At 42.7% G+C, this 26143-nt stretch overlaps 2 protein-coding genes across 14 annotated transcripts in view; both read right to left on the reverse strand.

The window, feature by feature from the left end:
• STIMATE (STIM activating enhancer) overlaps positions 1–7009 on the reverse strand; it is a 53565-nt gene extending 46556 nt beyond the window's left edge. The window contains exon 1 of the mRNA XM_045493157.1: positions 6705–7009. Coding sequence (XP_045349113.1) covers positions 6705–6864 — 160 coding nt within the window. The 5' untranslated portion in view covers positions 6865–7009. The remainder of the gene's footprint in view (positions 1–6704) is intronic.
• Positions 7010–14107: 7098 nt separating this feature from the next.
• Positions 14108–26143, reverse strand: part of SFMBT1 (Scm like with four mbt domains 1) — a 131548-nt gene continuing 119512 nt past the window's right edge. For all 13 annotated transcript variants that reach the window (XM_045493162.1, XM_045493172.1, XM_045493160.1 and 10 more), the window contains 7 exons: positions 22679–22818; positions 21904–22013; positions 21001–21176; positions 17472–17650; positions 17043–17288; positions 15656–15784; positions 14108–14778 (listed from right to left, as the gene is read on the reverse strand). In XM_045493162.1, coding sequence (XP_045349118.1) covers positions 14638–14778; positions 15656–15784; positions 17043–17288; positions 17472–17650; positions 21001–21176; positions 21904–22013; positions 22679–22818 — 1121 coding nt within the window. In that variant the 3' untranslated portion in view covers positions 14108–14637. The remainder of the gene's footprint in view (positions 14779–15655; positions 15785–17042; positions 17289–17471; positions 17651–21000; positions 21177–21903; positions 22014–22678; positions 22819–26143) is intronic.

Consider the following 26143-nt stretch of genomic DNA (forward strand, 5'->3'; position numbering starts at 1 on the left):
CACAGGCCCTGGGGCGTGTAAGGCCAGGAACTCGGATACAGGTTAATCACCTGTAACCAGGCTGCCCCATTCTACCCACTGCCCTCTCCAGGCCCACATGAGACTCTGCAGGTGAAAACACAGGGTAGGGTTAGGCGAAGAAAGGAGAGCATTACCTGTACTATAGCCACCTGCTTCGGGTACATGCTAATCAAGTTTTCTACCATTGGGCAGTCTATGAAAAGAGGGCTGAAGGTAAAGATGTTGTGCAAACAAGACAGCAAGGGAAATGTTTAACCTAATTCAGAAAACAAGTTACTCAAGCACCTGTGAAACGTTCTTCAATGGGACTCATGAGTGCAAATACTGTACTAACAATGAAGATGACTTCGCTCCCTGCCCCTTACAAGTGCCTGATACTGATCCAGCTTCCTTACAGACATTCTTTCTAATCCCCACAGTCCCAGAAAAATTATTATTCCCCTCTTACTGGGGAGCAAACAGAACCTTTGGGAAATATACATAGGTTGCTCAAGGGCACAGTGTGGCAGAAGCAGACATGGAAGCCAGGTCAGACTGGTTCCAGAGCCAGGGATCCCACTATTTTTAACCACCTCTAAAATTCCTTCAAAGGGACTTCATCTTCATGCAAATATTATACTAACTGCAAAGGATTTTAAACAGATCATTAAAGCAATAGAGGCTTGATAGGCCCCTATAGGGTAACGCTTGACAAACATACATTTAAAAGGCTAAAAAAAATGCATTTCCTTAACTTATTCTACAACTCAGACTGGCCTCTAATTCAGACAACTCTTGCCCTCTTGCCCCAATTTGGCTCCAAATTAATTAAGTTTTACTATAAATAAAGGAGTAGATCACCATTATGGATCCATGCTATACCAGATAAATCAGCATTCAGAAACCTTGAAAACTTTCTAAAAATAAAGACTCCTAACCAGCTACCACACTAATGTCAGCCGTCCTCCTTTCCCCTGTGGGCACAATACCAGCCTGGGAAAGAAAAAGGGAAGTTCTTCCTTAGCTTTGGCTGGCACTCGGGAGGCAGGAAGGAAACGGACATTTACTGAGTGTGCTGGGTGCCAGGCCCAGAGACAGGTGCCTTCTCTCCTGAGATCCAGTTCAGCCATCACTGTGTTTCATTATCTTACCAGGTGACCACGGAGTGAAAAGTTACTGCAGAATAGGACATTCATGCGACCTCAAAGTATTACCACCACCAGAGAGATAATTTATTCATTGTGAAGGGGAAAATGTACCTTTTCAAGGGAGAGATCAGGAAACCTCACCCCTCCACCAAGTAGTCAGCCTTATTATTACTAATAGCAAGACTGCCTGATGTTACACGCTTCCTGGTGCAATGTAGTATGAAGCACACAGCACTGCCTACAGAGTGTTCTTGCTGTAAAAAAGGTTACCTTAATGGAAAACCTCCTCCAGAAAAAACTCAGGAAACACAGGGGTAAGTGAAACAGCTCAGACACCACAAGGAAACACCCAGACAACTCCAGAACATGGAACACTGCACATGACTGGCCTGCACTGTTAAAATTAAAAAAAAAAAAAAAGAGAGAGAGAGAAGGGGTGCCTGGGTGGCTTAGTTGGTTGAATGTCCGACTTCAGCTCAGATCATGATCTCGCGGTTCGTGGGTTCGAGCCCCACGTCGGGCTCTGTGCTGACAGCTCGGAGCCTGGAGTCTGCTCTGGATTGTGTCTCCCCCTCTCTCTCTGCCCCTCCCCCACTTGTGCTCTGTCTCTCCTTTAAAAATAAATAAACATTAAAAAGAAAGGCAAGGCCATTAAAAACAAATAACAACAAAAAACAGTGTGTGAGTGTGTAAGTGTGTGTGTGTGTGTGTGTGTGTGTGTGTGTGCGTGTTTAGGGGGAGATTTTTCTACTGTAAAAGTGACTTCAAAACACAACCAAGTGCTATGTGTGGACCTTGACTGGCTCACAGGTTTTAAAAACTCCAGCTATGGGAGATTTGTGATGTGTGGGGTAGTGTGAACATGGACTGGATGTTAGATGATATTGTGGAGTTATCCATTTTCTTACGCATGATCGTGAAACTGTGATTATGTAGAAGACTGTCCTTATTCTCAGGAGACTCAACTGAAATTTTTCGGGGTAAAGTATGATCCTGGCTGCAACTCAGCTTCAAATGGCTTGGCCAAAAAAAAAAGAAAAAAAAAAGTACAAAGAGAGAAAACAGATGTGGCAAAACATGAACAATTTCTGAACTAGGCAGAGGGCAGATAGTGTATTATCACTGTGTTATTTTTCATCTTTGCTGCATGTTTGACGTTTTGTATGATAAAAACTGGAATATGGTAGCCAGAGGTGATTCCAGGAAGGGGTGGTCCCAGCAGGTCTGTGTGTACAGAACACATAAGGAGGCTGTTCACCACCTGAGAAAACACCAGGGACTCTTGTATAAGATTAAGATTTCAAGGCTGGGCAGACTGGTTTGTGATGTTACTTTGGGTCTCAGGAACACTATCATTTCTCAATGCCAGCAGTATTTTTGTAAAACACGGCCACCCTCACCCAGCTGGCTAGTCCCCACATCTGTAACACGAAAACAGGCACAGGTAGATTTATCCAAGCTTTCAAAATGCTTGTTGTGTTAAAAACCAACTCTGTCTATACTTTGGCCCAGAACTTCAACTGTGCACGGCGAAAGAGGCTTGCGTTTGCTTTGCATCACACGTCCTGGGAGTAAACACTCCCAAATGCCAACACACACACTGGCCAACGCTGATCTTTGGCTGGCAGCTGGGCCGCTGCCCTGCAGTGGAACAGTGTGCTGAGTTTCCGGGACTGCTCAGCTCTGCTCTGCTGGGACTCTGGGCTGAGTGACTTCATTGAGCCACAGACTGGAGATAAAGCCACCAAAACATGAGGAACTGCTCAGCAGGCAGGTCATGACAAGTCCCTCATTTATTTATTTTTTGACTTATTTTTTTTTTTTTTAAATATAATTTATTGTCAAGTTGGCTAACATACAGTGTGTACAGCGTGCTCTTGGTTTGGGGGTAGATTCCCATGATTCATCGCTTACATGTAACACCCAGTGCTCATCCCAACAAGTGCCCTCCTCAATGCCCATCACCCATTTTCCCCTCTCCCGACCCCCAACAAGTCCCTCATTTAAAGCATTTTTTTCTACTCAGACACCAAGGCTTCTCAGTGATGTCCCAGAGAACCAGAGCGGGAAGTCCCTTAATAAGCTTGCCTCTGAGTGTGTTCAGCTTTCCTCACATACAAAGGGTAGCTTAGGTGGAGCCTCTGGAAAGCTCACTACTTAGCAAGGTGTCGCTGACACTGAAACATGTCTGTGGATGCTGGCCCATAATAGTCAGTGTGTTTATGTAGCTCGAAGAAAGACTCCAGGCATCACTTGGCACTCAAACTCTCATCCACCTGGGCTGAGACCGTCTAAAACCCCCCACAACAGAGGTAAGCACTGCGATGGGAGATCCTTGTGGGGATCACAATCCTCCCCTGAGACATTAATATATACTATAATAATGTTATTAATTATTAATATAATAATATTATGTAGCAATAATTATAATAAATTAATCTATATTGTATATTATGTTATAACATATTATATATTATGCTATAATATGTTACATATATTATACATTGTTATATATAATAACATTATCATTAATATATACATTAACATCTCAGGGGAGGATTTTGATTGTATATATATATCAGAAGACATCCTCCAGGACAAAACCCTCCAGGTAAAAAACAACAACCTGTAAATGGAGACCAAAAGTGATATTCTGGGTAGAAAAAGAAACAAAGACAGTGGTCTGAGGATCCACTGAAATCAGGGATGTGAAGTGATGAAAAGTCCCTCGGCCTGTCTGGCAGAGAAGGGGGTGCAGCTGATGGCACAGAGCTGGTCTGACAGGAAAATGGGACAGTACCTGCCCGCAGAGCTGGGGAACTGTCAGAGAAGAGAGGAAGTAAGCCCATGGCACAGGGGGACAAAAGCTCTCAGGAGGGAAAGACTGTGACCCCAAAGAGGGTAGGGACTGTTAAACTGCTCAGGAGAGATGACTGCTATTTAAAATATGCTTGACAATGGGGCACCAGGGTGGCTCAGTCGGTTAAGCATCAGACTCTTGGTTTTGGCTCAGGTCATGTTCTCATGGTTTGTGGGTTCGAGCCCAATATTGGGCTCCACGCTGACAGGAGCCTGCTTGGGATTCACTCTCTTTCTCTCTCTGCCCATCCCCTACTCGTGAGCTTGCTTGTACACTCTCTCAAATAAACTTAAAAAAAAAAAAAAAAAGAATTTAAAGTATGCTCAACAAAATAAACGGTAGAATTGATGATGAAGGATGGAGTGGCCTCATCTTCACACACCAAGACCTCCCGCAAGGGCTGCAAGGTGGACGCTCCTGTCATGGGAGCCTGACACTCTAGCCAGCAGCTCTGCTGGACTGGGGAACCGACGCCGTGTCTGGGAAGACAGAGCCCCCCAAAGCCAAACTGCTCACAGACTTCCCTGAGAGACCCCCTCCCTTTTCCCAGAGGGAAAAGCCCCACAGTTCTCTGGACAGAACCAACAAGTCTAGGAGATGAGCAAGGGCAGACACAGTCTTCGCCCTTCTACCTCTTCTCCCCGACCCTCCTCCTCATCACAGTCCCAGGACCCAGTGCCCATTTCCACACGCTCCCTCCACGTCTAGCCTTACGCTGAGCAAAAGGCCACGCTGTCGTCCGGTCTTTGCATACAGAAAGCGCCAACCACAGTGGGGTTTGCACACGTGCTCGCACCGAAGATTAAGCAAAGCGAGTGTGTCCCTGAAGGCTTCAGGGCCAGTGCCGTCACTCTGAACACAGGCAACCTGGCACACTTCTCAGCAGTGGGCAACTCTGCCCGTCATAATCACATTTCATTCTCTCAACCACAAGTATCAAGCCCTCAGGAATAAGTCAGGCCATCGGCATTAATCAAATCCACGGAAACAGCCAGAGCTAGGCTAGGAAATCTTAGGTCAGGGAACACAATGCAAAGTAAGCCTGTAGTTCCTTCAGAGAGAAAGGAGGGCCAGCTGGAGGAGACAGAAGTAGGAGGGGAGTGGAGACCCGTGCACAATGTCTTGAAAACACACGCATACAGTTCATGCACCCAAGTCAGCAGCTGATTTGGGCTAAGTCATCACAAATTATTCCTGGGGGAACAAGTCGGTATTTGTTCAACAGGGAAAATAGCAAGACAAGTAGAGACTAAAAAGGAAAGAAAAAGTGGCAAACATATACAGTCGGGCACTTGTTGTAAGATTTATCAAGGCCAGACAACCAGAAGAAAATGGCATCCAAGAAAAGCCTCTTCGGGGTTACCTGGAGCCTGGGATAATTCACTCAAATAAGCCCTGTGTTAGTTATAACAAGCAAAACTCTAAGTCTAGCAACTCCACGCTATAAGATGCACACAGCTGCAGGACCCCTCCCTAACGCTAAGGAGCATACTCTCTGCAGAAACTTCCCACTCTGCCCATGTGAGCACAGTGGGGAAGTTTTGAGAACCAGTCATTTTGGAATTAATGCCTCTTTACAGATAGTTATAACCCTTCCTTCCCCAAAATGCAATCATAGGGGCACTCCTAGGCCTACAGCCAACCAAAGCCTCCTGTTACTGTAGTAAAGGTAAGGATGTGCGCCAAGAAAACAATACAAACCCATGACACACAGCACACATGACAACAGGGTGGAACTTCTAGTTCTCCAGAAGGGCCATCTGGGGTTTTCTCCTCCATCAGCAAACCCTCAGGGAAGAACCAACGGGGACTTAGCACAGGGATTCTGAGACCTCCCCAGACCCTCTGAACCTCCTCCTCCTCCATTCAGCAAGCCACTTGGTTGTCCCAAGTCTCATGGAAAGGAAGAAAAGTTGAAATACAAATAACAGAACTGTGCTGGGAAAGGGAACCACCAGGGGAGGCCTGAGAAGCAACTTAATTAGGAAAGCTTGGGACAGGGACGGAACAGGCGGACCTATTCAGGAAGGAGGGGAAAGAGGAGACGTGGGGAAGAAGGCAGTCCGAGTGGGTCCTGCTCCAACCAAAACAGAAAAAAAAGCTGGGGGGAAAGGTGAGGGCGAGGGGGCAGGAGGGAGTAGTACTGGGGACACAATGCATGGCCTTACAATCCAGACATTGCAAAGTAACAGGATTTAAAAGCAAAGCTTTGGGATGTGAAAGAGCAGGAAAAAGCCCAGCATCAGACTAGGGATTTAGAGATGCAGGTTAAAAGTGAGAAGGGGAGGCTAGGAAGAGACTCTAAAAGGGGGCACAAAGGACTGTTCCAACTGGGGGTTCACGGCCCCAGGCTGGAAAGTGGAGTAGCCTTAAGTCACGGTAACAAGGTAGCGGGAACGGGGGGGGGGGGGGGGGGGAGGTAGTTTTAGTTTTAGGCAGGTATCTCGGAAGAGAGGCATGAGCAAGCTGTTGGAAAGGAGGTGGGGTGAACCCTGGCTAGAGGCTGCAGCGATAAGGCGAGAGACTCAGGACCCTGGGTCGGGGCCAGAGCCTCCTCTAGTTTGGGAATGCCCAGCCCGGGCTCGCGGGCAGAAGGCACCCCAGGCCTTAACTCTGGAGGCGGGAGGGTCTCCGAGGCTGGGCAGGGCCTGCGGTGGTCGTACAGGGCCTCAGGAGGGTGGGGGTCCAGGACTCACGCATCAACGTGCTGAAGGCCACGACGCCGAGCAGCCCCTGCAGGAAGATGCCGAAACTGTGCATGAGTGCGCCGCTCTCGCAGCGGCCCGCACCGGACGCGACGGTGGACGGTGGCCCGCCCGGCAGCCCGCGGCTCGCGTTCCCGGCGGGGCCCTGCATGGCGGGCTTGGCGGAGGGGCGCGGGGTGCCGCGGCCAGCCCGCCAGCCCGGCCGGCCTCGCTGCGTGCGGGGGCCGCACCGCCGAGCCCCGGGCCGGGAGTCCGAGACAGGCGCCGGTACCTCCGCCCCGCGGCCCACTCGCCGCCGCGCGTAACCCGACGTCTGAGATCGCAGCGCCCGATTGGCTCGGCCGGGCGTGGGGGCGGGCCTCGGCCGCTCCGGCTCTCTCCCACCACGGGCGGGGCTCCGGCCAGGCGTGGGGGCGGGGTCGTGCGTCCGGGCCACAGGTAGAGCGGACTAGGTGAGCCGGGCAGCACGGACTGGAAGGAGCGAGTCCCCGGACCCTGAGCTCCAGGTCAGCAAGGCAGGAGCAGGGATCGTCTGCGACTAAATTCTTTTCCTTTCCAAGATTAAGCCATCGTAGCTTGCAGAATTTACTAAAAACACTCCTGGATTCCACCCTCAGTTTCCGATTCAGTAGCTCTGAGACCGAGCAGAATAATCTGCATTTTCAGCAAGCGGCCTAGATTATTCTGAAGGAGCAGTGAGGCAAACAATCCAAGACTCTGCACACAGTAATATTCCTTCCAGTACAGACGTTCGACGTTCTTCTCTTTTCCTTGTTAGTACGAATATTGTGGCCAAGAGCTTATCTTAGATTGATCAATCCGCCTGAGTCGACTTTTTTTTCTTTCCTGAGCATAATGTAAATGGTTATTTCAATCCAGATGTGGCCGTTTAGAAATATACAAGGTTTATACCGAAAATAGGTCAACATATCCCCATCATGTCCATTTTGAACGTGCTTCATAAAGCCAAGTTGTTGGTAACTCTCAGAGTCTCTAATGCCTCCCTCCTCGCATGCACGTTTACTCCCACCTTAACCCCTTGACTCCTTGGAAGGAGCTCTCTACCTCTATTAGGGCCTCTAGTCTCTATCGTCCCATCTATCCTCCCAACACCTCTGCCTTTTCCCCAGACACCTCTTGTTGATTCCTTCAAGTCCCCAGCCTTCCTGCTGCATTTGCTTAATGGCCATGTACACATATTATTCCAATAGACACTGGGCTGTATTTGTGGAACAATAGATACTCTACCTAGGGAAACTTACCCTTAAAAGATAGTCACCAACGAATTCCAATTATATAAAAGGGCTAAATGCCACACAAAAGCTTTCATGGCTAACAGGAATACTAACCTGATTATCCAGAGAACAGAAATGCTGTTGGCTCTTTAGAGCCCTTCTCTTACAATGCACTTCATAGCTCTGGGTCTTAAATGGCATTTCAGCTGTGTGTACTACTGTTCCCTTTTCTGCTGAATGAACTACTCCTCGTGCTTAAGGCCTGCCTGACCTCCCTCTCCGGTGGGCTTCCATACTACCTTGTGTATACTGCTCCACTAGAGCTTTTCATACTGCTAATCAGATGGTTTTACATGTGTCTCTCACACAGCTGAGTGTGAGTTCCCGGATGGCGGGAACTGGTTTACATTATTCACCCTTATATCCAACATAGCGCCTGGCACACAGAACATGGCAACACTTTTTTTAAATTAAACTGAATTTTAATTTATAAAATTTAAAACTCTCCACAAGTATTGACCATGGGAAAATACAGAAAATCAGGTTAAGAAAATAAATAGGTAAGGGAAAATTGCATTACTGCCTTTAAATCTAAGAAGGTCTCTTACGGGGATGCTCAACAGTTACAGTCCATGTTCAGAGGGAATCAAACAAGAGGATGTGTACTTAAAGCAGAAGAGATTGTGGGCTGAGTATAAGGAGACTGTTAATTGCTTGAAGATACAGGCAGCCTAAGGGAAGTTGCACATAAGAGCTGGAGAATGACGTTTTTGACAAAGCACTGCTCTGTCCTTCCAGGTGTGGAGGGATCCTTAAGGCCCGTTGCTGCTGTACCAAGACAAATGTAGACAAACAAGAAGCATTCTTCCGAGATCAGGGGCAGATTCCCCAACGCCAGGAGCAAGGTCGCTGTGGGGAAATTCTGCTCTTCCTACCTTTCCTGACCTGCAATTAAAAAGTCCCTAAGTCCAGAGGGTAAAGGTCAGACAGCAGGAGAAGGGGGGAGAATTCTGGAAAGGCTCAGTTTATTAAAGTAGAAAGGAACTTTCTCCTCCTTCCAGAGATGATTCTGAGGCCCCACTGGAAAGAGTTTTGAAGGATTTACTCTGGCCAAGATGTCTTCTTTGCTGTCAAATGAAGTTAAACATAGCTTAAGACCTGTATTAATGTTCTTACAACCACTTAAAACTGCCATAATATGCCACAAGTTTATATACACTCTTAATTACAAAAAAAACCCACGCAAAATATTAATCCAAAATAGTTATTTTTTAATCCCTTGAAGTTATACCCATCAAACTTGATGGGAATTATTTTAATAGGTATTCTTGTGCATATTTCTCCTTAATTATACTTTATCCTCAACTCATAACTTTTAAAATTAAGAGAAAAACAGCAAGCAGGAAGGATACAATGCAATATGCATTTTGTTTTGTTCCAAACAAGCAGCTTAAAAAAAAAAAAAAAAAAAAAGGGTAGCATACAATAAACAAAGTGCATCAGTTCCAACAAGTTAGTATTAGAAAGAGGCCTAAGGAGAGGGCTGGAACCAGCCAGAAGTCCCACCCTGGCAGGCCTCTGATTGTCTTTAGAGAATATTCAACCAAAAAAAGAAAGGAAGAAGGGAAGAGGAAAAGAAATGAGCACTTTAAAATCTCAAAAGAAACATTCGAACTACACTTCCTTAGAGCCTTCTTGCAAAAGGAGATAAGGAACTGTCCAGTTTTAATTCTGTCTCAACTTTGTAGGGGCCCTTTAGTCATCTGCTTTGTGACTTGATTTTACCCCTAAAGCCTGTCCTCGTCCTTCTTCAAGCACTATTTGCCCACCTCCATTTGGCCAAGCTAGGTTGCAGTTAGGTTGACTAAACCACGTAGAAACCTCAGGACTGAGCTTCCACACACTGTGAGAACAGGCACCATCAGCAATGGTGGCATCATTTCACTAGTCAATATCATCCTTTGTCCCCAAAAATAGTCAGAGACCCTTGCCTCCCATGGCTCAGGGTCCACACTTGACTGCTGGTGTTGAGGACTTGTCCAGCAAGGCTGTAGATTGTTTTTCTTTTAAAACAGTCCTTTGTGATAGGCCATAGCACCAGGACAGACCAGACCCAAACAGTGTGTTAAGTCAGAAAAGACGTAAGTAGGGAGGGAGTTTTAGGCCTATTTCTCCATTCCCCCCTCTCCTAGTTTTGCTGGTTCTTGTGAAAAATCCAAGAGTTCTGAAACACCAGAAGCAAGAAAACCTCCAGTGCATTTAGTGCTCACCACCTTCTCTATACCTTTACCCCGAAGGCTGCCCTCAGAAATAAGGCTACTTATGTGGTCTGGAAAAAGTACAGAGGAAACCCCAAGTGGGAAAGCTTGGAACCAGATCCACATGGACTGGGCTTTGAGTTTAGAACTCTTCTGCAAAAACTCCAAGTTCACAGGTGGCTTACTTGGATAGATTCAAATTTCCAAAGTATGTACATTCTCACACAAGGGGTGAGAATCATAAAATTCACTAATAGAACATTGTAAAGTGAATAAAGTCATGAAAGAATTATAACTGCATGAAAGGGGCTTTTTTTTTTTTTTTTTTTTTTTTGGTTTCGCAGGAGGCTTTGTTCTACAGTTTCTGAGACAGCACCATGACCATAAAACATGGTTACTTACAGTGGACCCAGGACCAAGACATTCAAATTTTAAAAGGGGGTCCCTGGTTCCCACTAAGATTTATACTTCACTTGTTAGTAATCTCTTCTTCTCCCTTATTTTCATAAGGCCAAATGATAGCACAGAACACTTGAACTTATGCTTACACACACACACACACACCCCTAGAATACAGGACCAGTGTTCAAACCAAGTACATGTTTCCACTGTTGAGACTAAGCTCCTAACATCTCTCTCAGAGCTGCTGTGGGTATCAATCAAACTAGTGAATGGTGTCTTAAATACAAGTCTTTGGTGATAGGTGCCAAGTAAATATGAGTGTCTGTGAGTTTTCCCCATGTTCCCATCTAGATAATTCTTGCCTACTGTTAACAATTCCCTGATGTTCTGTGTGTCCCCTAAACTACTTTTTGGCTTGAGACAGGGGAATGGTTCTGAGTCCTACTCTACCTAAGGCCTCCTAAAGCTTGTAATCTGTATTCAGATGCCACATTAGTGACAGGATTAATACAAGAGTGAGTAAAATATATTCAAGTCCTCAGGAAGCTTTGGTCCAAGGCCCTCTCTCTCACAGTGGGAATAATTTTACTTCCAGGAGAAGAGGCATATAAAGGCCAAGTTCTGAATTGGTTTTCCACATCTGCCTCTATCGTAATTCAATAAACATTTACCAAGAAGCCCATCTCTTCCAGAGGTTGCTAGGTATCCTTCCCTGACCTCATGTATCTACAACATAGATGCTGAGAGCCACCTACATTGCTAAAGAAAGGCAGATAAGTAAAGCCCCATTAAATGCATCCCCTGCATTAGACACCTCAACCCTCCTTCAAATGAGAAGGATGCGGGCAGTTTACAAAGGAAAATAGCACAGTTCCCAGAAGCCCACAAAATATAGTCAAAATGTTACAGCAAATCTTCACGTGCAATGAAAGATTTCCCTAACACACTAACATGGGCTAATAGTGGTCAGTCAACTTCAAGTTCCAGGGGGCTGATATAAGTCCATTCACCTGTTTCCAAGCTTGTTAATTCAGGATCAAAAAGTGGATCATGGAAAACTTTCTGACCTCAGGCAGCTGTGGGGCCAGCTGAAGGTGAAATTCAGACAAATGCAGCCCCTCACAATGTGCCTCTCATAAATTTAAGAGGTTGATACCTTTAAAAAACAAAGTTCATGTACCATGTACCTATGTGCAATATACAAACATCTTATCCCAACATGGTGAGTTATTATCAGGTTTAAAATCTGTGTTTCAGAATCACAGGAATCAGACTGTCAATGTTGTCCAGCCAAGCCCCAGCAGCTTTATAAGGGAAATGGAGTCTAAATTTTATACATTAGAAAAAAAAAAAAAAAAAAAAGCCCTGGACCAAATTCCCAAACAATTATCCTCTCTCATTTGATATCTGGGAGTGGGGCAGGGGTATATAATTCTCTTTAATGAGGTTGCCTGAGAAACTATATCTCACTATGAGGAACACAAGAAACATTAAGGGAAACCCAGCTTCGAGTCAGCTTCTCTCTAAGGCAAAGCTGAGCCTGAATAATCATGGTATAGACAGACAAGCCGGCTGAGCCCGGACTACATCCAGATCCAAGACTAGTCAGGGCCGTGAGTTTCACCTTTCCAGGGGCTTTGCCCCCCTTCCATCTATGGTTTCTGGAGAAGGCAAAGAGAGACAATATAACATATTCATTGTTGAATTTGGTAAATTCCCTCTCATGGGAAGTAAATCTCATTTCCCTAAATAAAACAACATTGTTAATTAAGTCGATTTTTTTTTCCATTGATCTTCTTTAAGGAACCCCCTTTGCCTTAGTGCCTTAACTGCTGAGCTCTCCAGAAATTTAATTGTGTAAGGTACACCTCCCTCCCCCAATTCTATCTACTTTATACTAATTGTTCCCAAGCATCTTATAATATATATATATATATTATAAGATGCTTGGGAACAATTAGTGTGTGTGTATATATATATATATATATATATATATACACACACACACACACACACACTATATATATATATATATATATACACACACACACACATATATATAGTATATACATATATATATATATACTATAATTGTTATATATATATATAACAGTGTGTATATATATATATATATATATATATATATATATATAAAAGTTTCTCTTCCATGGGCACAGAATTAATTACATTTTTTAAACTTGGATCTCTGAGTAAGTTCCAACATATTAATTTTTATTTAAATGAAGCTTCTTTCTAGGTCTACATGGTGCTAACCTAAGCAAAGAGTGGATGCTTTAATATATGATTTGGTTGGAGGCTTGAGTTCAGGTGGTTCATAAATGATCCAATGAAGATAGGGGTGCAGACCACAGAATGTCTGCCAATGTCTATAATCTGGTGTGGATGGGGGAGAGGAAGAAAAGGGAAGTATCACAGTCCGTTTAAATCTGTAATAGTATTACCTTATATTTGTATAGCTGTTGAGAATTTACTCAGTTTTGTAGTTTTAAAACATTTTTATATCCTAAAGATGAGTGATTAGGTTATAAATTTGTGGGTGACTAGGATAATTAAAAAACAAAACATTCAGCAATGCAAACCACTTAAAGGAAGCAATCTACGTGTGTGTGTTTCCTCATTCGTCTCAGCTGGAATGGTACAGCAAATGCCATTACTTAATAGTAGCTAGCAGTGCTGTCTTAAGTGAAAATTCGCCTGTAGTTTCATGTCAACTTGAGCCGGGCCAAGAGAAACACCAAAAAGAAAACCAAGTTGTTGAACTGCTGAGTGGGAACCTTCAGCTTGTAGATTACATGCCATTTAAAGGTTTAACCAAAAAGACATGTAAATGTGACTAGGCAAAGAGGTTTCCAGAATCCTTAACCACCTCTCAATCTTTGTGCAGCCACTGAGGATATGAGGACACAGTTTTACAGAAACTCCGTGCTCTGCATCACCCCCTGAAATATTTTCTCTCTTGTACTTCTACTCTATCTGCTGGAGACCCCAAGAAAGAAAGGGAGATGGGCTTACTGTAGGTCCAAGGAACACCTACTGATTTTTACCAAAAGTGAGGACTCTAGAAAGGAAACAGACAACTGTAGAGAAAAGTAAACATAAAATAAAAGCCACTGAAGTCCCTCTGAGAACTGACAGGAAGAGAGCAAGTAAATGGAAATGCCCACAATCTCTGAGAGACCACCTAAAACCGGGAGCCCACGCTGGGTCCAGACAGGGAACAATGACAGTAGGGTTCTCACATCAGGTCAGGAACTGTGTAAGTGCTCGCATGTGATTTTTAAGCAGTGTTTTTTTTCCCCCTCCAGCTTCTGTCATAGATTTAGTGTTCATGTTGCTTAAAAATGGCATCATACAAAAAACCTTATACATGGCTGTAAGCTCAATCATCAACAGAGGTAGTAAACAAAGGAACTCCTAAGAATAGCTTTTAAAATGGATCAAAGTGTGACTGTACATTCAAAACCCTAGAGCCACGTAATCATCCCCAAAATGAACTGTTTTAATTTAAAAAAGCTTAAAAACACAATGACAATGAAGCACTGATGTGCCTTAGGCACAGTCCCAAATCAGTGCTGACTTAAAGCTATGTCCTCTCTTTCCAAGAAAGGGAAAGCAGAGAACAAAGTTCACTCTACAATGGGAAGGAACAGAACAAAAAGAAAACAACCATAAGGATGCTTTCCAGCAGCCTAGATTATTCTTTGTTTTCAGGCCACACCACTGGAAATGCTTATTCTTCTTACAGGAGTCTTTTCTTCACAACCTTTATTTTTTTTAAAACTGCAATCTGCTGACCAACAGATGCCCACATTTCCACTGGCAGGAGAGCCACTTCTGTGCAGTGTTTGCTTCCTCAGTGTGGGTCCTCCTTCCCTGAAAGTGCAAAGAGAGCAAGCCGACGTCTGCAGGGCCCGGAGCCCCAGGACCATGTCAGCCCCACTTGTAGCGTGGGGAGAAGGATTCGCTGCATTTGTGCTTCAAAGACACAGCTCACTTTGGTTGTCCTTCTCAGTTGGCAAACTGCTCATAGAAAGCAAACTTGATCCTCTCTATGTGATGGCAGAGTTTGATGGCAGGGCCCAATTTTAAGTCCATGCATTCTTGAACAGTGGGAAGGGTAAGGAGCAATAGGGCCTGCCCATCAATTTCCTGTTAAGGCATAAAATACAAATTATCTATGATGTGCACATGGATGGCAGCTCCATCAAGTCAGCCCCTGTTCACTTTGGCTTGTGTCAAAATCAGAGTCCCTGTGCTTTCCTTTATAATTTTTCCCCTTTAAACAAGTATCACACAGTTTCTCCTAAGTGCCCCTCACAGTCCTCCATACTAATGAGTCTTCAGAATTAATGACAAACTTTTACCAAGGATAAGAAACCATTCTACACTTTTTGCTCTGCAGAAATTCAGTAAACAAACTAGTTTTGTAACTGGCAACTAGATGTGCCAAAGAAACATCTCTTTAGAGAACTCTTTCTAAAACTGAAAGAAAATATTAATTATAAATTTCAACATTTTCCTACTCTGTAACATTCATAAAAGGCTGATGAGCTCTTCAAACATGTTCAGTTTGGAATCTCCCCAATTATCCAAACAAAATTTAATTTAATATTTATTTAAGGTCACAGATTATTCGTTTCAGAAAACTTGCCTCCAAACTGATCACCACTTTAGATTCTAACACATTATAGATGTTAATTATTTTTAAAAACAAGCAAGTCATTCTTTTGGAAAAGAAGAGTACAATTAAGCATGGCATGCTTGATTTTAAGCCATTTAAACATTTGGGGGATGGAAACAAAGTCTTAGGAAAAATGGCAATGCAATGATAATCTGCTTCAACTGTAGAACAAGTCAGCTCAATAGCCTTTTAAAATCATCTTTCTACTACTCGTAAAAGAGGAAATACATTTCTTTCCTTTTGGATAGAAATATTTTTCTTCCGACTTGTAAATAAATTGCTGTTACATCCATAGTCCTTTGCAAAAGAGACAAATTAATGAAAATCAAAGGTCTCTAAAATTACCTGGTCTAGAAATATTCTTGCTAATGGAGCACAGTCGGTGGATCTGATGAACCGAACAACATCTGCCACACTCCACTTCAGGGGGTTACTGTCCAGATGAAGCCTTTCAGCAACTTCAATCCTTATTTCCTTCAGTCCCCATAACAAAAGCAAACCAAAAGATGTCAGAGCTATTTTATTCTAAAAAAAAAAAAAAGTCTCTCTATAGAAATCCATAACCCTTTGAGGCAAGATTTAAAGTGGTTTTAGGGCATGATTTCTCCCAGCAAAGATGGCCAAGGTCCATATACGTTAGGTATTCAGGAAATATTTGTCTTTGATAATAAGAAATACCAATGGGGAAGAATTTATCTCAAAGTTTCAGCACAAATAATTTGGACAATTTAACAGAGAAAAATGGTTTTTAAATCTCCCATTTGTTCCTTGATCTATTTCAACTCAGTCTCTGGTAGGGTGCTGAAGCAAATGGGATGCTACTTGGGAAGAGAGAAGGCTTAACTAAATCATAAAGAGAAATCATTTACTGCTTCAGTTCATGCAATACATTTAAAATACAGTTTTATTTTTTAATATATTTATTTTTTAATTAATTAATTAATTTATTGAGAGAGAGAGAGAGAGAGAGAGAGAGCGAGAGAGAGAATGAATATCCCAAGCAGGCTCCACACCGTCAGCATGTAGCCCAATGTAGGGCTTGAACTCATGAACTGTGAGATCATGACCTGAGCCAAAACCAAGAGTCAGACACTGAACCACCCAGGTGCACCTACAACCCAGTTTTTTTTTTGTTTTTTTTTTTTTAAAGGATTTTTTTTTTTTTCAACGTTTATTTATTTTTGGGACAGAGAGAAACAGAGCATGAATGGGGGAGGGGCAGAGAGAGAGGGAGACACAGAATCGGAAACAGGCTCCAGGCTCTGAGCCATCAGCCCAGAGCCCGACGCAGGGCTCGAACTCACGGACCGCGAGATCGTGACCTGGCTGAAGTCGGACGCTTAACCGACTGCGCCACCGAGGCGCCCCTACAACCCAGTTTTAAAACAATAACTTAACTGCCATTCTTATAGTGTGTATGTTATATAATATGCATATATGTGTATGTTAAATACACCAAACAAAATAGTTTAATAAGAATCAAAAGGATAAATAACTTATTTCTACAGGACCATATATATTATTAAAAAAAAAAAAAAAAAAAAAAAGGGCAGTTTTCCCTAAACTAAATGACAGGCTACTACAGATAAATTAGCAATGAAACTTTTTTTGTTTTTTTTTTGACTTAAAATAAGCAGCCACTGAAATAAATGGAATAACATCATTAACAATCATTTCTCAGAGGGCAAGTCTAGAGAGAGAAAAAAATGACAGTGCATTTTAAAAATGGTACCTTTGGTGAAGGAGGTTTATTCTCATCATCAGAAAATGAAAAAGTGCGAAGCTCCCTTTTTCTCCGTTGTCTGTCTGGAGGCAGCGATGTAGATATCTCGCTTTGGGTGGGAGAGGAAGAGCATGACTTTTTTTCGGACGTTTCTGACTCTTCCTGTAGCTCGTCCTGTTGCTCAGATGTACTGCCCTCACTTAGGGAATCATCATCTCCTTCATCTGGATCATCCTCATCTTCACCTCCACTTCCCTAGAGGAAATGGAGAGAAAAGTCTCACTGAAATTCAAGACAAACCAGCTCTCAGGTCACAAAACCACCTTCTATTGAGCAGGGATCTGAGTTAGAGAGGCCTGCAGGTGTTCCTCCTGTGTCTGGACTACAGAGCGGTAAATCTCGGCTTCTAGACAAGACGGTACCTCACAGATCTCATACCTGGGGCGAGCCCGCTGGGGTGTTATCAACAGATGCAGAGGAGCGTTTCTTCTTATGGACAAAAACATTTTTCCGTCTCTTCCTTCTCTTACTGGCTTTTTTCAGGGCACATGCTAAGTTACTATGCCCACCAGGTGGCCTTCCGATTCTTTTATTTTTCTTCTTTCCATAATAGTGTGCTAAATGTGAATGACAAAGAAAAATGAGACAACTTCATGACTTCTGTACACCTCGCACTGCAAGAGATTCTACTAGCACAGCAGAAAACAGGTACAGTGTATTTGATTAAGGTTAAACTCCATCCTGTGGAGTAATCTCATCTGTCCAGATCTTAAATGTACAGTATAATTAGTACTAACAAATGCATAAACCTGAATTAACCTTCCCCCTATGAAGATACAGAATGTCTCCATCAACCTAGGAAGTCCCCAGGGTCCCTTTCCAGTCAGTCCCCCTCACCAGAAGAACCACAACTGTATTCTAATTTCTGTTGGTATAGATTAGTTTTGCCTCATCTATGGAACCATTCAGTAGATACTTTTGGGACAAGGTTTCTTTCACTCAGCATAATGTTCCTGAGTTTCACCTATGCTGCAGTACGTATAAATAGCTCATTCTCTTCTACTGATGAACAGCATTCCATTGTATAGACTATACTAGTTTAACTATTCTCCTGTTGACAGGCATCTTGGCTGTTCCCAGGTTTTGGCTGTTATTATGTGGCAATGAACATTCTTGTACAGGCTTTTGGTGGGCATGTTTTCACTTTCCTGGAGTAAAACTGCTGGACCATACCATAGATGTATGGAACTGCCAGTTTTCTAAAAGGGTTGCATAATTTGACATCCCAACCAGCAATGTATGAGTTGCTCTACACCTCTGCCAACTTGAAGGACTGTCAAATCTTTTTCATTTTAGCCAATCTAGTGGATGTGCAGTAATTTCTCATCATAGATTAGATCTGCATCTCCCCGGACAAATGGTATTGGCATGTTTTCATGTGCTTATTGGCCATGTGTGTATCTTTTTTGTGAAGTGCCTATACAAGCCTTTTATTCATTTTTAGAATGGTTTTCTGTTTTTGCTTCTTTTTTATTGAGATATAATTCACGATATAAAATCCATCATTTTAAAGTGTACATATTCAGTGATTTTTAGTATCTTCAGTATGTTGTGTGACAATCACCACTATTCAATTCCAGAACATTTTCTTTTTAATTTTTAAAAAATTGAGGTAAAAGTCGCATACAATTAACCTATGTTCAAATGCACAATTGGTGGTATTTAGCTTATTCACAATGTCGTACAACCACCAGCTTTCTGTTGCTGCCACACTTCTCTTACTACTGAGTTGTGGGAGTATTTGCTCTATTCTGGAGAGGAATTCTCTGAGAAGTTTTTAATTTTGGTGATTTCTTCCTTTATGTTAGTGCATCCTCTCTAAGAAATCTCTCCTTACCCCAGGATCTTGAGGCGATCTTATTTTCTTCTAAAAACTTTATAGTTTTAGCTTTTTACATTAGGTCTGTGATACACCTTGAATTAATTTTCATATACAGTGAGGTAGGGGCCAAGGAGTTTTGTTCTTGTTTTTTTGATTTGGAAATCTAATTGTACCAGTACCATTTGTTGAGAGAATTTCCCTTCCCTGTTACGTTTTTCATCTTTGCTGAAAATCATGTAACCACATAAACTTGGGTCTATTTGTGGGCTCTCTGTTCTGTCCCATCACTGTGTGTAACTATTTAATCAATACCCCACTACTGATAACTAAACCTTTATGGTAAAACTTGAAGTCAGAGTAAGTTCTCCAACTTTATTCTTCTTTTTCAGGATTGTTTTGGCTATTCTAGATCCTGTGCATTTTCATATAAATTTTAGAATACAAAGACAATTCCAAAAATGAACCATATATATTCTAATTTTAAATATATATGTTACCTATTAAAGTAGTAACAAAATAGAATGTAATTTTTTGTAAAAAATGAATTCTAAAGTATATAAATCCATTTGGTATCACTCAAATTACTAACTGGGAAAAATTATAAACACTCTCTCCAAAGTCTAGGCTTATATCATTACGAAAAATAAATTTAGACAAAAAGCATAATAAAATCCACATATCTTCCATAAGCTCAAAGTGACATGCATGTATTTAGAGAACAGATATATTTCACTTAGATACTAATACCTGCAATATGCTAAACTTAGTGCTGAATTTGACACAATAATAAGCTAAGACAATCCCTGCTTTTTAGTCCAACAATTATAAATAGAAACGACAAAGTTAGGCTCCTATATGACTTTGTGATTCAAACATTGATTAGCAAGCTCATCATGCTAAATGACCTCAGCTCAGCAGCATCAAACACAGTGTCTCGGAGCTCGCTGGAAAAGCAGACACATTTAGATCCCAGATACCCACAGACCTGATGAATCAGAACTTTCATTTTAACAAGATCCTCCCCTGATCTGCATGCATGATAAAGCTTAAGAGGCACAGGATTAGAGGTCCCTAAAAGAAATCTTCAAATTTAACAAGGTAAAATCTTCCTCTGTATTAAGTCTCCCAAGTGACATCAGGGCTTGTAAAATTTAAGGAAGGGTAGGATCAGAATTTTGTCTTTGGGCAACAATGCCGTGATAAGGCTCCAAATTGGAAATTTCATCTTGTATGACTTTTTTTTTTTTTTTTTTTTGGGTGCAGTTTCACATGGGAGAAGATAAGCAATGAGAGGGAACAGGTGTTGTTTTGACAGTTCTGAGTGAGGCCCGCAGCCACCTCCTCTCCTGTTATTGATGCCTCCCAACCACCCAAGCTTCTGTGCTGCTCCCGGCAGACGCGAGGCGCGCTCCGGCTGCCCCCTGCCCGGAGCACTCTCACCCTGAGGTCTACATAGCTGGCTCTCTTGCTTCCTTTGGCTTGACACCTTGCATGAAGACCTCGCTAGCCATCTGTGAACAGCAACCCACCCTAGCCTTCCTCACACCCCTACTTCGCTTAAGTTGCTTCGCTTTTCTCCACGGTACCTATCTCTATTTGTTCACTTGTTTATTATCTATCTCCCACATTAAAATGTAAACTCAATGAGGACAGGAATTTTCTTTTTCTTTACTGTAGCATCCCAATCTCAGTGCTAGAACAGTGGTGGCACACAGTAGACACATAATAAATACTTGCACACTGTATGAATGAATTACATACCCTATTCAATGCAACAGCTAATTTATATACATACTGTATGTGAAAGTTAGCAAACTTGGGCTTGTGGGCCAAATCTGGTTTGTGGCCTCGAGCTAAAAATGGCTTTCCCATCTTTAAAAGTGTTTTTTAAAAAGTAAAAATAAAACTGAGAAGAATATGCAATAGAGATCATCTGACCAACAGCCTAAAATATTCATTATCTGGCCCTTTACAGAAACAGTTTGCATACCTCTGCTATAGGTGAAGGTCTGCAAAATAAAAACTTTCCAAGATATAAAGTATGGCCAGCTGTTATAGTTAACAAGTTTGAAAAACCTGACTCACTATATTTGGTCTTTGTAAGCACAGAGCAGTTCTCAGAACACTTGTCCAGAACCATCCGTGGGCCGAAGAGATTAGGACAGCACTCCAGTTTGATGCAGGTTTGCCGGCAGAACTCGGTCACCCGGTCCGCTGTCTTCACTACCTCAACAGTAGCCCGGTAACTCTTTCCTTTGTATCTGCCGTGGAAGATGCCAAACACAAAGTTTACTGGGCTAGTGATTACCCAGAAAAAAATCAAGTGCATTCAAAGACCTGAAAAATATCTTTGCTTTTCAGAAGAGTCTATGCCCTTTATAGTCTGAGGATTCTGAATATGAGTTTATGCATATTGTACTTAAATCAAATTTATCACTTAAGTAGCTATGACAGCTAAGCACTGAATTTTTATAGTAGCAAATAAGACTCTTGTTTTCTAGTTCCTCAGTTTAAGGTTTTCACATAGGTGCTTCTACACTAACTACTAAAAGCAAAGTGACTTCTAGGAAGTCTTTCTTTACCCTTGGGCAGTGATCCTCAGAGTGTGGTCATGGACCAGGTTGACCTGCTAACTGTCCCCCATCCATGCATGGCAAGACCAGGTCATAAAACAAGAGCAAATGTTTTTAAACTTTCACAGTAATTTGCAAAAGTAATTTTATGGCTCTTAAATCTAAAAACAAATTATTTTTGCGTTCTATGTCCTTTCAATTTCCTATTTCTTACACCTCATTTTTACCGTATTTTATAACAGTGCTGGCCTACAACAGGATAGAAACTTAAAAAAGAAAACAAACCTGGTCCTTCACCACAAACAGTTGAAGAACTGTCTGAGGGAACATAACTACTCTAACATTATTCATGAAAGAAGGAATTCTATGGCCCATTAAAGACAAATAAGAATAAAGGGCAGAAAAGTCTACTCACTTGGCTTTTAGGACCTCCCCACATCCATGCCACACGGAGTCTTTGTCTAGCTGCAGCTCCCGAAGGACACGACTGGGTTTATAGGCTGCATTGATAAGTAAAGTGAGGACCTGTGCTCCGTTTTTAAAGCCGAAATACGGGTTGGGAATGAGAAAAGCAGACCATTAGAATCTTGCTATCCCCCAGAATGTCATTTAGGAGATCACACCCTCTTAGACCTTCAAAACATTATTATAGTCAGGAAGAAATAGGCACCATGAATTAAAAACTACTCTGGCATATGCTTCTAAATCCTTTGCCAGTCATGGTATACACAGACGCTCGGCCTCCCCAGACCCTGCCCTGCCATCCCACGGACTAAAAATCCCAACAGTCTTTTTAGCTGTTGTGCGCAGCGCGCGGTGGCTGGCTGGGAAGCTCAGGAGGTACAGCCAGCAAGCAGCTGTCTCATGGTCCCCGTGAGCGCCACACAGCCTCTGACTCCCAGATGATGCCCCTGCTCATGCTTGCACAGCGCTCAGGTGGCCTCTGACAAAAGACCTGTCTATGCTGGCAGAGGTGAACCTGCTGCTGTATGTGGAGAAATGCTTAGGTGATATTCCCTCGGAAGCAAAAGTAATGATGTGTCTGGTTTGTGGAACAATACATAAAAAGAGTGAGCTGCTTCCAATAACCCCAGAGTTGCCACATTTATGGAGGGCGGACTCTTGTGTACACGAGTCTCTGAGGCTGCTGTGAAATCCCCAAGTTCTCTAGCCCGAGGCAAGAATCTCACCTCTCTGAGGACTAGAACACAGTTCCCAGGTCCTACACATTGAGGCAGCTCAGCGATTCTTCCTTTGTTCAGATATGGCCCTGAGAAGCAACGGTGGTTGAAGTATATCTTTGGACAGCAGTATTTTCCATTGATCATAACTGGGGAGTGAAGAGAAATGAATGTTTACAATGGTCATTTTCCACTCTGTCTTTCCAAAATTGGGTTACTGGGGGGGGGGGGGGGGGAGGGGAACAAGCTTATCTACCATTACATATTCTGAAGCTTAGGGTTGTTTGAGTGCGTCTTGAAATGCCTTATCCTTATGACAGCTCCATCGCGGAGCTTATCCCCTCTGCCCAAATCAAGCACCGACCTGAATTATCTGCAGATTACCTTCAGGGTTAATTCAACACTGTTCCAGAGTCCCACATGGCTATCAATAAAGGAAGTGAAGGACTGACTTTAAGAACCCATGGTGATTCTTGATGATCAGCTATTCAATAATCTATTGTGGAAAAGTTCTAGACAGTGATAGTGAATCTTTTCCAAAACTACAGTTTGTCCCCTTAAAACCCACCAAACTAGCATGTTGGCAATGTCCTTTCCATGAGGTGGATACCCTCCCATGTCTGGGACTCCTCAGAGGTCTGAAAGTGTACTATGAACACATCTCTAAGTTCTTTAAGTACCGTGGGGTCTAAGTGTGCCTAGAGACCCCTCTCTTCAACTATTTTTCTGTGTGAATGCTATACTTCAATGTAATGGTTTTTTATTCCCTCATCATGGTTGTCAATTCCGCTAATAAATAGGAGAGACTCAAAGACACTAGCGAATCTTCCTCTCCACATAAAACGGAGAGAAGCCCTGCTGATGGACATCGGTGGGGAAAGGGCACACGAGCACTGCCCACTGCTGACGGGATCCTGAAGCACACAATGCTCCCTGCGGAACTAAGGTGCGGTCTTGGCACAGAGATCAGCAGGTCTGTGCCCCCTTCTCCACCTGAACTATGCCACCCACATCCCCCTCTTCAGGATTAAGGCCCGTACGCTCCCCGCTGCTGGCAGTGTTGGCAGCTTATGGCTTTCAGCTGTAAGGCATCCCAGAATTACCCTCTGCCTACCCTCTCACTAGGAAGCACCCTGCCCAAAGTCCCACTCTATGTGAGTAGGCAGGGAGCAGCAGCCCACTTCTAACCACTGACCAAAGAGGGAGTACAAAGGTGTGGCCACCACCCCTCAATTAGGGACAACTCCAAGTGGCCACGCCAGCTAAAAGGCTCCCCCGCGGGCTGGAAGAAACTTCTGTTACGTCCGCACTGCAACTCAACTTCTCCCTCTGCCCAATCCTGCTTCCTTTACCTTCCTGCACCCTGGAGCTGTTCCCAAAAAGTACTGCCCAGTGAAACTCCTGCATGCAAATACCAGTCTGACTGTTTCCAAGGTAACCAGAACAATGACAAAACACAAACCAAAAAGAACATGGCTGAGGTCACTTGAGAAATATTAATGTCTTAATCCTAGAATTTTAGTAGGCATTAGAATAGCCAGTAGTGCATCAAAATTAAAGAGTTACCTTACCTTTTGATACCAAATCAAAACCACAATGAGATATTACCTCATTAGAGATAGCTGTTAGAATGGCTATTATCAAAAAGACAAATAAAAAGTGTGGGGGCACCAGGCTGGCTCAGTTGGTAGAGCATGCGACGCTTGATCTTGGGGCTGTAAGTTCCAGCCCCACAAAGGGTATAGAAATCACTTAAAAATAAAATCTTAAAAAAATGAAAAGAAATAACAAGTGTTGACAAGGTGGTGGAGAAAAGAGAACACTGGTACACCATTAGAATGTAAATTGGTACAGCCACTAGGAAAAAGTGTATCGAGGTTCCTCAAAAAGTTAAAAATTGAACTATCATATGATCCAGCAATTCCACTTTGGTTGGAATTTAACTGAAAGAAACAAAAATACTAACTTGAAAGGACATCTGCACCTACTGCTGCCATGTTCAGTGCAGCACTATTTACCACAGTCAAGGCAATGGAAGCAACCTAAGTGTCTGTGGATAGATGAATGGACACAGAGTGGAATATTATTCAGCCATTTAAAAAAAGGAAGTCCTGGGACACCTGGGTGGCTCAGTCGGTTAAGCAACCAACTCTTGATTTTGGCTCGGATCATGATCAAGCCCCATGTCAGGCTCTATGCTGACAGTGTGGAGCCTGCTTGAGATTCTCTCCCTCCCTCTACCCCTTCCCCGCTCATAAGCACGTGCGCTCTCTCTCAGAATAATTAAAAATGCAAAAAAAAGGAAGTCCTGCCATTTGTGACACCGTGAACAGACCCTGAGTTCACTCCCTAAGTGAAATAATTCAGAAAAAGACAAATATCATATGATGTCACTTGAATGTGGGATCTAAACAACAACAACAACAAAGCCATAACTCACAGATACAGAGAACAGTCTGGTGGTTGCCAGAGCAGGGGCAGGGAGTGGGCGAAATGGGTGAAGGTGGCCAAAAGGTACAACCCTCCCGTTATAAAATATAAGTAAGTCCTGGGGAATGTAATGTGCAGCATGGTGAGTGTAGTAATAATCCCATGTATTGTACATTTGCATGTTGCTAAGACAGCAGATCTTAAAAGTTCTCACCACAAGAAAAAAAAATGTATAATATGTGGTGGTAGGTATTAACTAGATTTTCTGTGGTGATCATTTTGTAATATATGTAAATATCATATCATATCACTATGTTGCACTGCTAAAACTAATATAATGTTATATGTCACTTTTATCTCAATAAAAAAGTGGGTAATTTTTAAAAAGATATTCACTAATGCTATTCTGCTGGGTACTCAAAAGATACCATTATGGTCAAGTAAGAGTTACCCTAGCAAGCAACAGAAGGATGATTCAACATTAGGAAAAAAAATCTACCACTGAAATGCACCACATTAATAAGCTTAGACAGAAAAATCATACGATCATCCAATGCTAAGGAAAAATTATTTTGTAAATGTGAGCATGTGTTTATGACCAAGGTTCCTAGAAAACCAGAAATAGAAAGGAACTTCTTTAGCAATTACATGCCAGTCACCTATTTAATAGGGAAAGATTAAATACCTTCCCTTTAATATTATGAATCGGGGTACCTGGGTGGCTCAGTCGGTTAAGCGTCTGACTTCAGCTCAGGTCATGATCTCATGGGTCACAAGTTCAAGCCCCATGTTGGGGGCTCTGTGTGGACAGCTCAGAGCCTGGAGCCTACTTTGGATTCTGTGTCTCCCTCTCTCTCTGCCCCTCCCCCACTCATGCTCTGTCTCTCTCTCTCTCTTTCAAAAATAAACAAACATTAAAAAAAAAAAATCAAAAACAGTATTATGAATAAAACAATAGTGCCACTATCACCAGGCCTGTTAAACACAGGGAAAAGTCGGGGCGCCTAGGTGGCTCAGCTGGTTAAGCGTCCGACTTTAGCTCAG

The sequence above is a fragment of the Leopardus geoffroyi genome, chromosome A2, assembly GCF_018350155.1.
Source record: "Leopardus geoffroyi isolate Oge1 chromosome A2, O.geoffroyi_Oge1_pat1.0, whole genome shotgun sequence".
In the NCBI taxonomy this organism is placed as follows: Eukaryota; Metazoa; Chordata; class Mammalia; order Carnivora; family Felidae; genus Leopardus; species Leopardus geoffroyi.